Below are 13,489 nucleotides of genomic sequence, written 5' to 3' on the forward strand. Positions count from 1 at the left end.
CATTATTTGTACAATCACACCCGTCATTATAAAGTAGCGGACTCAAAATGACGGCTATCCTAAAAGCTGGCCATCAAACGGTGCATGAGCATAGCCCAATACTGGGTGATTCTTTTATTTATTTGGTCCCTGGCGGGGATAGGTTGGTTGAATTACGTTCACCCGTCATCTCTTGGTGAAGTAAAGACTGGAGATGTTGAATGAAATTAAAACTGTTTCTGCCCAAATGTGATTTATGAGCAGGAGGACACAAATAATAGTGAAGTCAATTCTGGTTAGAACTAGAGATGATCGAACAGAGCCGAGATTCAGGTTCGTACGAACCCGAACCATCGTCATTTGACTCCTACTGCCTTCCCGTTCCATGGGGAAGGTGGAGACAGCCCAAGTACCCCCAGGAAAACAGGGATTCAGCCTAGGTAATAGGTTGTATTCCTGTTTCCCGTTCCCCACGGAACGGGAAGGCAACGGGAGTCAAATGCCGATGGTTCAGGTTTATACAAACCTGAATCTCGGCCCTGTTCGATCATCTCTAGTTAGAACAAGAGGTCCATTGACTGCTAAAATATAAAATGCTTTGACAGTTTACAAATGTCTCTGACACTTTGCATCAGAGAACAGAAGCTTTTGTCTACGTGCTGGAAGCACAGGTTGGTATATGAAAGGTAAGAAGTGTCTCCTTGACCTAACAGCGATTGGTGTAAGCAGTTTGGCATGACTTGGGATAAGTGCAACTTGAGCATGCTTGGGTCCACCTGAACCCAAGCGTGCAGCATTTGATTTACGGTGGCTACAAAAGTTGGATGCAGCCCTAAGGCTTCCTGGAAAACATGGACATAGGCCATAGTCATGTTTTCCGAGACTCCCTAGGGTGGCATCCACCGGTAATCAAATGCTACATGTTCTGGTTCAGATGGACCCCATTACAACCGCCTCTTATCCACAACTCTTATTCACAATTATAATGAGGGTCACAACTGCCTCTTATCCACAGTTATAAGCAGCATCACCACCACCTATTAACCACAATTTTAATCAGAGTGACAACCACCTCTTATCCACGTTTGTAATCAAGGTTTACAACCGCCTCTTATCCACAATTATAAGGGTCCTAACCACCTCTTAGCTACAACGATAATGAGAGAGTCACATCCACCTCTTCTCCATAATTTTATTCAGGGTCACAACGCCTCTTATCCACAATTATAATGGAGGGTCACAACCGCCTCTTATCCACAATTATATTCAGTCACACCTCTTATCCACAATTAAAAGGGTCACAATTGCATTTTATCCACATCTGTAATCAGGATCACAACCGCCTCTTAGGGTGCGTTTACACAGAAAGATTTATCTGACAGATTTTGGAAGCCAAAGCCAGGAATGGATTTAAAAAGAGGATGTATCCCAGTCTTGCCTTTATGACCTGTTCTCTGTTTATAGTCTGCTCCTGGTTTTGGCTTCAAAGATCTGTCAGATAAATCTGTCTGTGTAAACGCCCCATCAGCCACAACTCTTATCTACAATTATAATGAGGATCACATCCACCTCTTATCCACAATTACACTGAGGGTCACAACCGCCTTTTATCCACAATTATAATCATGATCACAACCGCCTCTTATCCACAATTTTTAACAGGGTCACAACAGGCTCTTACCCACAATTATAGAGGAGATTGGCAACCAGGCTCTTTTTACATGACGTGTATGAGGCCCTTCTTTACGTGTAAATGAAGGGTGTATGGGATTCCCTCTTTCCGATCTATTTTTGGCAGCCCTTGCACTTGGTGCTTTGGCTTGAGTCTGAGTCAGTCGTTCAAAATATAAACTGGATGGGTCCAGCGTGTCACACAACCACCTCTTATCCACAATTATAATGGAGGGTAACAACTGCTTCTCCACAATTATAATGTGGGTCGCAACCACCTTTTATCCACAGTTTTAATCATGGTCACAATCGCCTCTTATCCATAATTATAATGAGGGTCACAGCCGCCTCTTAGCCACAATTCTTATCCACAATTAGTTCATAGTAGAAAAGAAACGCTGCGGCACTCACAGGCTAAAGACATAACAGTGTTTATTCCATCACATGGTTGAGGATGCAAACAGGTAGGTTACGATCGTTTCGCGCTCTCAGCGCTTCCTCTCGGCCATGGCTATAACTTTCAAAATCTAAATCAACAGATGTAATATAGAAGCAAGTTTGCAATTTACATTCATTATTTTTTCTTAGTTATCGTGGAAAACATGGCGCTTCCTGTTTTCTGACTATTTTTCTTAAAAAACAGGAAACTGTCCTGTGTATCCCAGGCCATCTGAGCGCTCACAGAGAGAAGGCAGTCATGTTACTGATGGACACATTGAGCCTTCAGGAGACTGGACCTGGATTTCTGGTAAGTACAGCTTTGTTTTACAGCATAACAAGAAAAAATATAGAATTTAAATTGCAACCTTGCTTTATGTCACATCTACTGTTGATTTAGAAAGGGACACTTTAAGCAATTTCTTTCTTTTCCATCACAAAAACGTATTCGCCGTCTGTTAGATCCACTATGGCAGCCCTGCCTATTCCCAGTATTACATACCTAGTAGTAATGAGCGCCACTCGAGCATGCTCAAGTCTGTCTGAACCTGGAAGTCTCTGCGTTTGATTGCCAGTTACTGAAAAAGTTGGAGGGCTGAAAAACATATTTTCCTGGACTCCCTAGGACTGCATCCAACTTTTTCAACCATAAGTAATCAAATGCCGAGACTTCTGGGTCCAAACGGAAACAAGCACGCTCAAGTTGCACTCTAATGCCTATCAATATTTTCCTGGACTCCCCTGGGCTGCATCCTACTTCTTCAGCCACCGGTAATCAAATGCCGAATGATCAGACTTGAGCATGCTCCAGTTGTGCTCATCTCTACTTCTAATCTATGGGTGGTATTCCACAGGCCGATGGGGGCACGATCAACAATGTAAACTGGGCCTATTCCATGGCTCGATAATTGTTTAGCAAGGGCTGCAGGGACATCGTTACCAATGTCCTTGTAGCCCTTGTTGTTAAACAACATACATTACCTCACCAGGCTGCAGGTCTTCTGCTGTGCTTCTTCTCCTCGGGTCCCACACGCAGCAGCAGCTTCGGAGCTGACAAGACCGCTCAGCAAATCACTGGCCCCGGTGGTCCTGGCCTGTGATTGGCTGAGCAGTCTGTCAGTTCAGACAGGTTGCGCCAAAGCTGCTGCTGCACGCGGGATCCGAGGAGAAGAAGCCCTGCAGCCTGATGAGGTAATGTATGGTTTGTTAAATCGTCAGTCGCGCACCGCTATTCCACGTAGCGATGCGCGGGTGGCGACCGATGATTTTAGGTTTGCACCTAAATGAACGATCAGCCAATGACACGGTCGGCTGATCGTTCTTTCTATTCCACGGAGCGATAATAGACCGAATCGGGCCGAGTCGGAAGATTATCGCTCCATGGAATAGGCCCCTAAGGAGCATTTCTGATCTTTACAGAAGTTTTTGAAGAAAAACGCCATTGAATGATCGATAAGAAGAGAAAAAAAAGACGACAAGAGGGATGTGACATGATTTATTTCATAATACTGTCAGGAATATACGGGGCAGAAGGCCTCTCCATCTGTTGATGTTTGAGGAGAAAGAAATAGTCGTAATAGCTCTTCCCACAGTGGGAGCATATATATAACTTCTCCTGTTTGTGGATTTTCAGGTGCTGATCAAGTGCAAATTTGCGTGTAAACTTCTTGCCGCAGCCATTGCACTCGTACGGTTTCTCCCCGGTGTGGATTCTGGAATGCACGCTGAGATTTGAGGAGTTGGTGAAGGATTTGTTGCACTCAGAACATTTGTAGAGCTTTTCTCCGCTGTGGCTTTTCTGATGTCGATAGAGGCTCGATCTGTGGGAGAACCTACGAGTACAAAATTTACACCCATACGGCTTATCGCTCATCCCTCTCATATGCTGGTCAAAGGCAGGGGGGTAGGACATGCTTTCAAGCTCACTACTAGCCTCCTCCTCAATATCGCAATGTAATGGATCCGAGCCATCCATCAGAAAATCATTCAAGTCTTCTACGTCAGCCGTAGTAGCTGCATTACCAGAGTCCGTGCTGGAAACATTCTGGAAATTCTCCACACTGGTGTCTGGAGGAGATTTCTCAAGATGGCGCCGTTCTGATACTTCTGGAGCTGGTCGAGAAGTTGGTACTCCAGATGCTTGCTTTGGAAGTAAAGGTGCGCTGGAATTATCTGTGTTTTTACTGTGAGGCACGTCTATTGAGGAACAAGGAGAAAGAGAAAAATATTTTAAAAAGGAGGTACTCCGGAAGTGTAAAAAAAAAAAAGTTTTTAAACCAACTGATGTAAGAAAGTTATAAAGAATTGGAATTTATTTCTATTAAAAAATCTGGTCTTCAGCTACTGTATGTCCTGCAGGAAGTAGTATACTTTTTTCCAGTCTGACACAGTGCTCTATGCTGCCACCTCTGACCATGTCAGGAACATGTAGAAAACCTGTCCTGCTCTGGACAGTTCCTGACATGGACAGAGGTGGCAGCAGAGAGCACTGTGTTAGACTGGAAAGAATACACCACTTCCTGCAGGATATTCAGTACTTATCAGCTGCTGCAAGACTGGAGACTTTTAGATAGAAGTAATTTACAAATCTATACAACTTTCTGACACCAGTTGATTTAAAATACAACTCTCTTCACCAGTTTACCCCTGTATCTCAGGATTGCAGCTGGTGCAGTAACTTTTCACATGTCAAAACTTACTACAATTAACAGTAACCCTTAAAAAAGGAAAAGCAATATGTATAAAGATTCATATAAATGTGTAAAAGCATAACAAAACGAATAAACACAACAAGAAATGGAAAAAATGACATATTAGGTATCCTCAATAGTGGTGAGCGGACCTGGCAAACTGTTCGGGTTCGGCGACGTTCTTCAAACCTGAACTCCCGGCATTTGATTCCCTGTGGCTGCAGAAGTTAGATACTGCCCTAGGGCTGCCAGGAAGACATGGATAAAGCCTATGGCCTAAGGCTAAATCCATGTGTTCCAGGAGCCCTTAGGGTGTCATCCAACTTCTGCAGCCACAGGGAATCAAATGCAGAGAGTTTGGGTTCTGAGACCGTTGCCGAACACTGTGACAGGTCCGATCAACCCTAAACCCCCTTAGCAGTCTGGCTGATTAAATTAAACGTTACTTATAATGATCAATATTTGTTACAAAAATACTAGTAATTGTTCCCCAACACTCCAAGGCCTTAATAGCTGCATCTTTTTGAGTCCCCTGATGGCTTCTTTGTACACTTGTTTCACGTCCACCCCTCCTTCCTGTGTTCAGCCTGGTATGACTGAGCCCTCTGTCTGGATATACCGCTTTCTGCATTATTGCTTCTAGTTACGCTGGATCTACAATGGCACCATTCATACTATAGGATGAGGAAGCAACTAGATCTCCATCAGACAGTAGTATCAGGGTTACATCCAGCAGCTGATGGTTACTCAGTGTCTAGGACAGGTATAGGAAACCTACGGCCCTCCAGCTGTTGCAAAACTACAATTCCCATCAAGCCTGGACAGCCAAAGCTAAAGCGGGGGTATAACCTACCTCCTGTATCTACCTAATAAAGAGATTACATACCTAGGGTCCTATTACACGGAGCTATTAACGATAAACGATGGCAAACGAGATTGTTTATCGTTAACCTGAAATCGTTCACCATATTACAGAACGATGGTCGTTAGTTACGATCGTTACTACAATCGTTACTACAATGAACAATGTGCAATTACACTGAACGAGAAGTGTAAAAATGCAAAACTTGAGCGAACGAATGTGGAATTACAGCGAACGATTAACGATAATTTTAGGTTCAGATCTAAATCAACGACATACGAACGATTTTCGATCGTTGCCTGCAATTAAACAGAACGATTGCCGTTAAAATTCCAACGATATAACGATTTTTCGCACGATAATCGTCCTGTGAAATAGGGCCCTTACTGAGGCATCTACCTACTGGAGGAATCTACCTAATAAAAGGGATTACTTACTGGGGCATCTACCTAATGAATGGATTACCTACCTACTAAGGTACTGGGGCATCTACCTAATTTGGAAGGGGGAGGGTATTACCTGCCTACTGGGGCATGTGACTAATAAGGGAGAAATTATCTACCTACTGGGGGCTTTTATCTAATGAAGGGATAAGGGTCCGTTTACACAGAAAGATTCTGACAGATTATCTGCCAAAGATTTTAAGCCAAAGCCAGGAATGGATTTGAAAAGAGAAAAAAATCTCAGGCTTTCCTTTATGGCCTGATCTCTGTTTATAGTCCACTCCCGACTTTGGCTTCAAATCTTTCTGTGTAAATGGACCCTTACCTACCTACTGGAGCATCGACCTACTTGGGGGGGGGGGGGAGATTATCTACCTAATGAAAAGCATTACCCACTTACTGGGGCATCTGCCTAAATGAAGGGATAACCTACCTACTGGGGACATTTACCTAATTAGGGGGCATCTACTAGTGAATGGAAGGAATGATCTACCTAATTGGGGGGGGGGGGGGAACCTAATATTACCAGTCTACCTGCTGGGGGCATCTACTTACTTGATAACGGTATGGATGTTATGATCAGTCACTGTAGTAGTAACATGTCGCCCTGATGTGTAGGTATAACTCCAATCACAGGAACAACATGTGACTTTCATTCTCATGATTGGTGGGGGTCCCAGGACACTTAAAGTGACTCTGTACCCACAATCTGTCCCCCCCCCCTCCAAACCACTTGTACCTTCGGATAGCTGCTTATATTCCAATATCTGTCCTGGGGTCTGTTCAGCAGATGCTTGTCCTAAAAAACAACTTTTAAACTTGCAGCCCTGAGTCAAATTGGCATGGCCTAGAGTGTCTGTGCCCTAGGCCTGCACCGCCTCTCCGTCCTTCCTCACCATTGGGATTTCTCCTAATCATCACTTGTCTGAACACTGCACATGTGTTGGATCGTTAAGGCCCATGTGTTCAGACAAGTGTTGAATAGGAGAAATCCTGCCTGGGGCATTCCTAATAGTGAAGAGGGCGAGGAGGAGGGACAGTGCAAGCCTAGGGCACAGACACTCTAGGCCACGCCGATTTGACACAGTGCTGCAAGTTTAAAAGTTGTTTTTTAGGACAATAACTGCATCACCTGCCGAACGGACCCCAGGACAGATCTTGGATTAAAAGCAGCTATCCGAAGGTACAAGTGGTTTGGGGGGGCAGATGGTGGGTACAAAGTAAATTTAACAATCCTGTGGGTGGCTGGTAAGTGTCCTGGAACAATGGGGGATATTTATCAAACTGGTGTAAAGTAGAATTCTCTTTGTTACCCCTAGCAACCAGTCAGATTACACCTTTTATTTTTCCAAAGAATCTGTGAGGAATGAAAGGTGGAATCTGATTGGTTGCTAGGGGCAACTGGGCCTGTTTCACTTCACACCAGTTTGATAACTCCCCCCCCCCCCCCCCCAGTGTTTTTAACAAAAGAACATATACAGGCAATATAGACGCTTTGTACAGTAATGAACAAAAATTCTCACCTAAATTTACAGGTTCTTCTGATTCATTAACACTGCAGGATTTACTCTCCGCCTCATTGTTGGCGTTGGGTGTGGATATCTTTATCAGACAGAAGGAGAAGGAGAAAATTAAATAATATCAGACAGACAAATTGTAGTGTAAAGATGGATACCCTGCAGGAAGTGGTGTACTCATTCCAGTCTGACACAGTGCTCTCTGCTGCCACCTCTGTCCATGTAAGGCACTGTCCAGAGCAGCAGCAAATCCCCATAGAAAACCTCTCCTGCTCTGGACAGTTCCTGACATAAAGGCGGGTGATTTAAACTTTTAATACGGGAAGGTTTTTTTTATTATTAATTATCTTTTTTTTTTTTAAATATATTAACCTTTAGTTATTCTAGGGGGCGTCTATGAACAATGCACTGATTGCTCCCAGGGATCAGTGTTGTATGTATATATTACACTGATCTATGAATATGGTGCATGATTACTAAGGGCTGCTGAAGCCCATAGTAATGGAGTGCTGAGCCGGGAGTCATTACATTGCTGAGGCCCAGTAGGAAGGATCGTCCCCTTGCATTTGCACTACTAGACCACAAAGACATCTAAATGCGCTGTCCGTTTTGGATGGTTAAAGTGTCACTGTCATTTAAATTTTTTGGCATAAATCAATAGTACAGGCGATTTTAAGAAACTTTGTAATTGGGTTTTATTATTTTTATATCATGAGAAAGCAGTTTGAAGCTCTTCCCCCGTCTTCTTTGTACTCTATGGATAGGGGAGGGGTGGGGGCAGATGAGGCACCAAAACAGGACAACAAAGAGTTAATTTACAGCTACATCTCTCTGCTATCTCCTCTGAAGTCAGCACTACCTCTCTGACCTCTGAATAGAGGCTTTCACACTGCTCCCGCTGTGTAATCCTTTGTTCTCTGCTGCTGACTAATCTCCCTCCTCCCCCCTCCCCTCTCCATAGAATAGACGAGATTTCCTGATAATGAGCAGTGAATGAGAGGAGGGGGGGGGGACATGTTTCATTCATTACCTGAGGCACACAAACATCCTATAGATAGGGGATAACATGCGGGAGTAAGAATGCCCCTTTAATGTGATAAACCCCTGAATTTACAAACTCCTTATCACAAAGAACTCACACTGGGTGGTGGATTGTCACTTTTTTGCATTACACGGCCGTCACTTGATGGTCCCAATGCTGAAAACTGTGAAGTTTCACTTTCATTTCCTTGTTCAGACATCATGAAAAGCTGTAAAGAGAAGCAGAATATTTGTCACTCTTATTAAAAAAAACAAAACAAAAAAAAACCACAATGATCCGCCCGTTAAAGGGGTACTCCAGCTAAAATGTTTTTTTTTTTTTCAAAACAACTTGTCTCAGCAAGTGCCAGAGATTTGTAATTTACTTCTATTAAAAAAATGGCAAGTCCTCCAGTACCTACCAGCTGCTGTATGTAATAGACATAGATATGTAGGGCATACAGCAGCTGATAAGTACTGGACATCTTTAAATAAAAGTAAATTACAAATCTCTGGCACTTTCTGATACCAACTGATTTGAAAGACTTTTTCCCCGCAGGAGTTGCCCTGTGTATGGCAAGCTTTAGAAACCAGTCTCCCCTGTATCTCTTGATATTAAAGGGGTACTCCGGAGGGTAAAAAATGTTTTTAAATTGATTGGTTTGAAAGTTAGACAGATATGTAAAACTACCTATATTTAAAGGGGTAGTCCCGGCCAGCTTACTTCCTGAGTTGCACTGACATCACAACGGCATGTGCTTGTGATACGCTGTGTCTAAAGAGGAGGAGGGCGGCACAGCTTGGGCCCAGAGATGCCCACTGCAGCTGATGCCACGGCGCAGGATAGTGGTGGTGGGACACAGCCATGCCATGACATTATTCTTCCAGTGGCAGCATGACTCAAGAACTGGAAGACTTAAAGGGGTACTCTGGACCAGCTTACTTCCTATCAGCTGCTGTATGTCCTACAGGAAGTGGTGTCTTCTTTCCAGTCTGACACAGTGCTCTCTGCTGCCACCTCTGTCCATGTCAGGAACTGTCCAGTGCAGCAGCAAATCCCTATAGAAAACCTCTCCTGCTCTGGACAGTTCCTGACATGGACAGAGGTGGCAGCAGAGAGCACTGTGTCAAACTGGAAAGAATACACCACTTCTTGCGGGACATACAGCAGCTGATTAGTATGGGAAGATTGGAGATTTTTAATTAGAAGTCATTTACAAATCTATAGAACGTTATGAAACCAGTTGATTTGAAAGAAAAAGATTTTCACCGGAGTGCCCCTTTAATAGTAGATCATCTATTCAGGTGGATGAGCAATGTGTAATGCCTCAATTCCCCTGTGGAGGCGCTGCAGGGAAACTGAGCACTTACTGATTGGACACTATGCCATCAGCTTATCATCAGCACCCCCTTTAAACTTAAAGGGATTGTTTGTTGTTGACGCATTTCTGCAAACAATCTGCTCTGATGCGTTTTAAGGTCCGAATAATACACAGCACTGCCCCTACAATCTGCTCCAGCTCTGGGGGTCTCGGATAGGGGACCGGTTTTTTGGATGTGCATAGACCCAGATGGACAATCCCTTTAAGGAGCAGATTTTGTTGCAGAAATTTCCTCCATTCATCTGAATGAGTTTTTTTTTGGGCAGCAAGCACATGGTCCCATTCAGATGAGGAGGGGGGGGGGGGGGATAAATAATAAATTTAAAAAAACACATTTCTACAACCAATCCGACGCCTTAAAGGGATTCTTCACCTCCAGTTTCTGGTGCCCACACACCTGTATACCACTTATCACCATGGATACGTCCTTGCAGGGGCTGATGCCTTACTTCTGCACTGTTCTATATAGGATGGATTCACCTGTATAGGAAGAAGTGGAATTTTATGAAGATCCCCTTTAAATCTATACCAGTCAGTGAACCCCTGCCCATATCTTCATATGTACCATAAGAACCTATAGATAAGAACCTAGACAGATGCATCCTATAGAATAGCGGCAAACTGGACCATTTCTGTAGGGAGAACTCCTGAACTAATGATGTGCGGTTTTTGCAGGTACCGCACAGTGTAGACAGGATGCAGGCTGCTCGGGCGCCTCGCCCCGCCCTCCCCGGTGAGTGTGAGCGCCCGGCGCCCGCTATTTCCTAACACTCCCTCGTCAGACAAGTACAAGCCTACCTGTATCTTCCCGTCTGAGAGCTTAGGAAGCAGACAAAAGGCACTGCAACATGATTGGCGGCCGACGAGGCACGTGACCGCCAGCACAGAGAGCAATGCTCCCTGGGAGATGTAGTCGCGGCGCTCGCTCTGTTTGCTCTGATGCCGCCGCAATAAAACTACAAGTTCTATAACCCCCCGGCAGTGACTCGATTATTTTGGCACAGGAGCCCCTGTTGTAGTTATCCATGTTGGTCTTGTTATGTTACAGACAGGGCTGGTGGAGATGTAGTGTTAGGAGTGGAGGCTGACAGGGCGTTGTATGGTCACACACATTGGTATTTATATGTGGTGGCAGTGGTAAAGATGGGGCGTATGGCCTCATGACAAAAGCCAGGTGTGACCAAAGCATAGGAGCACCATGACTAGTGTCTGAAGGGTGTCCTCTAATATAGTAGTGGAGAGTGCCCTCTAAATGGTATCAGACCCCCATCAATAGTACCAGAGCCAGAGTATACATGTATCCAGGGTAGAAAGAATACCTCAACAACCCCATAACACTACAGCGACCCCATAATACTACAGTGCCCCCATCAATAGTACCAGAGCCAGACTGTACCTGTATCCAGGGGTAGAAAGAATACCTCAACAACCCCATAACACTACAGCGACCCCATAATACTACAGTGCCCCCATAACAATACTACAGCAACCCCATAACACTACAGCGACCCCATAATACTACAGTGCCCCAATAACAATACTACAGCAACCCCATAACACTACAGCGACCCCATAATACCACAGTACCCCCATCAATAGTACCAGAGCCAGAGTATACATGTATCCAGGGGTAGAAAGAATACCTCAACAACCCCATAACACTACAGCGACCCCATAATACCACAGTGCCCCCATCAATAGTACCAGAGCCAGAGTATACATGTATCCAGGGGTAGAAAGAATACCTCAACAACCCCATAATACTACAGCGACCCCATAATACCACAGTGCCCCCATAACAATACCTCAACAACCCCATAACACTACAGCGACCCCATAATACCACAGTGCCCCCATAACAATACCTCAACAACCCCATAACACTACAGCGACCCCATAATACCACAGTGCCCCCATCAATAGTACCAGAGCCAGACTGTACCTGTATCCAGGGTAGAAAGGCGCCAAAAGCAATGATACAGCGACCCCATAATACAACAGCAACCCCATAACAATACCACAACAACCCCATAATACAACAGCAACCCCATAACAATACCTCAACAACCCCATAATACTACAGTGCCCCCATCAATAGTACCAGAGCCAGACTGTACCTGTATCCAGGGGTAGAAAGAATACCTCAACAACCCCATAATACTACAGCGACCCCATAACAATACCTCAACAACCCCATAACACTACAGGGACCCCATAATACCACAGTGCCCCCATCAATAGTACCAGAGCCAGACTGTACCTGTATCCAGGGGTAGAAAGGCGCCAAAAGCAATGATACAGCGACCCCATAATACAACAGCAACCCCATAACAATACCACAACAACCCCATAATACTACAGCGACCCCATAATACAACAGCAACCCCATAACAATACCTCAACAACCCCATAATACTACAGCGACCCCATAACAATACCTCAACAACCCCATAATACTACAGCGACCCCATAATACCACAGTGCCCCCATCAATAGTACCATAGCCAGACTGTACCTGTATCCAGGGGTAGAAAGGCGCCAAAAGCAATGATACAGCGACCCCATAATACAACAGCAACCCCATAACAATACCTCAACAACCCCATAATACTACAGCGACCCCATAATACAACAGCAACCCCATAACAATACCTCAACAACCCCATAATACTACAGCGACCCCATAATACCACAGTGCCGCCATCAATAGTACCAGAGCCAGAGTATACATGTATCCAGGGGTAGAAAGGCGCCAAAAGCAATGATACAGCGACCCCATAACACTACAGTGCCCCCATTGTATCACAGTGCCCCCATAACAATACTACAGCAACCCCATAACACTACAGTGCCCCCATTATATCACAGTGCCCCCATAACAATACTACAGCAACCCCATAACAACACCACACAGTGCCCCCATAATAACAGCGACCCCATAATACCAGAGTGCCCCCATCAATAGTACCAGAGCCAGACTGTACCTGTATCTAGGGGTAGAAAGGCGGCAAAAGCAATGATACAGGGACCCCATAATACCACTGCAACCCCATAACAATACCTCAACAACCCCATAATACTACAGCGACCCCATAATACCACAGTGCCCCCATCAATAGTACCAGAGCCAGACTGTACCTGTAACCAGGGGTAGAAAGGCCCCAAAAGCAATGATACAGCGACCCCATAATACCACAGTGCCCCCATAACAATACTACAGCAACCCCATAATACTACAGCGACCCCATAATACCACGGTGCCCCCATAACACTACCACAGTACCCCCATCAATAGTACCAGAGCCAGACTGTACCTGTAACCAGTGGTAGAAAGGCCCCAAAAGCAATGATACAGCGACCCCATAACAATACTACAGCAACCCCATAACACTACAGTGCCCCCATAACAATACTACAGTGCCCCCATAACAATACTACAGTGCCCCCATAACAATACTACAGCAACCCCATAACACTACAGTGCCCC

General features: G+C 44.8%; 1 protein-coding gene across 1 annotated transcript; it reads right to left on the reverse strand.

The window, feature by feature from the left end:
- Positions 1 to 3,569: 3,569 nt before the first annotated feature.
- Positions 3,570 to 10,816, reverse strand: LOC138772234 (zinc finger protein 181-like). Its single transcript, XM_069952484.1, has 5 exons — positions 10,801 to 10,816; positions 10,400 to 10,482; positions 8,740 to 8,850; positions 7,607 to 7,685; positions 3,570 to 4,284 (listed from the first exon to the last, which is right to left on the reverse strand). Exons 2-5 carry the CDS (start codon positions 10,418 to 10,420, stop codon positions 3,584 to 3,586), a joined length of 912 nt encoding a protein of 303 aa, XP_069808585.1. The 5' UTR covers positions 10,421 to 10,482; positions 10,801 to 10,816; the 3' UTR covers positions 3,570 to 3,583.
- Between the last annotated feature and the right edge of the window lie 2,673 nt (positions 10,817 to 13,489).

This window comes from Dendropsophus ebraccatus, chromosome 14, assembly GCF_027789765.1.
Source record: "Dendropsophus ebraccatus isolate aDenEbr1 chromosome 14, aDenEbr1.pat, whole genome shotgun sequence".
Lineage (NCBI taxonomy): Eukaryota > Metazoa > Chordata > Amphibia > Anura > Hylidae > Dendropsophus > Dendropsophus ebraccatus.

Coding starts and splice junctions, on each gene's coding strand:
- LOC138772234 (XM_069952484.1), bottom strand. CDS start 10,420: ATGGTGATAAGTGGTATACAG. Junction 7,686..8,739: donor GTGACAATCCACCACCCAGT/GTGAGTTCTTTG, acceptor TGTCTGATAAAG/ATATCCACACCCAACGCCAA. Junction 4,285..7,606: donor AGAAGAACCTGTAAATTTAG/GTGAGAATTTTT, acceptor GTTCCTCAATAG/ACGTGCCTCACAGTAAAAAC.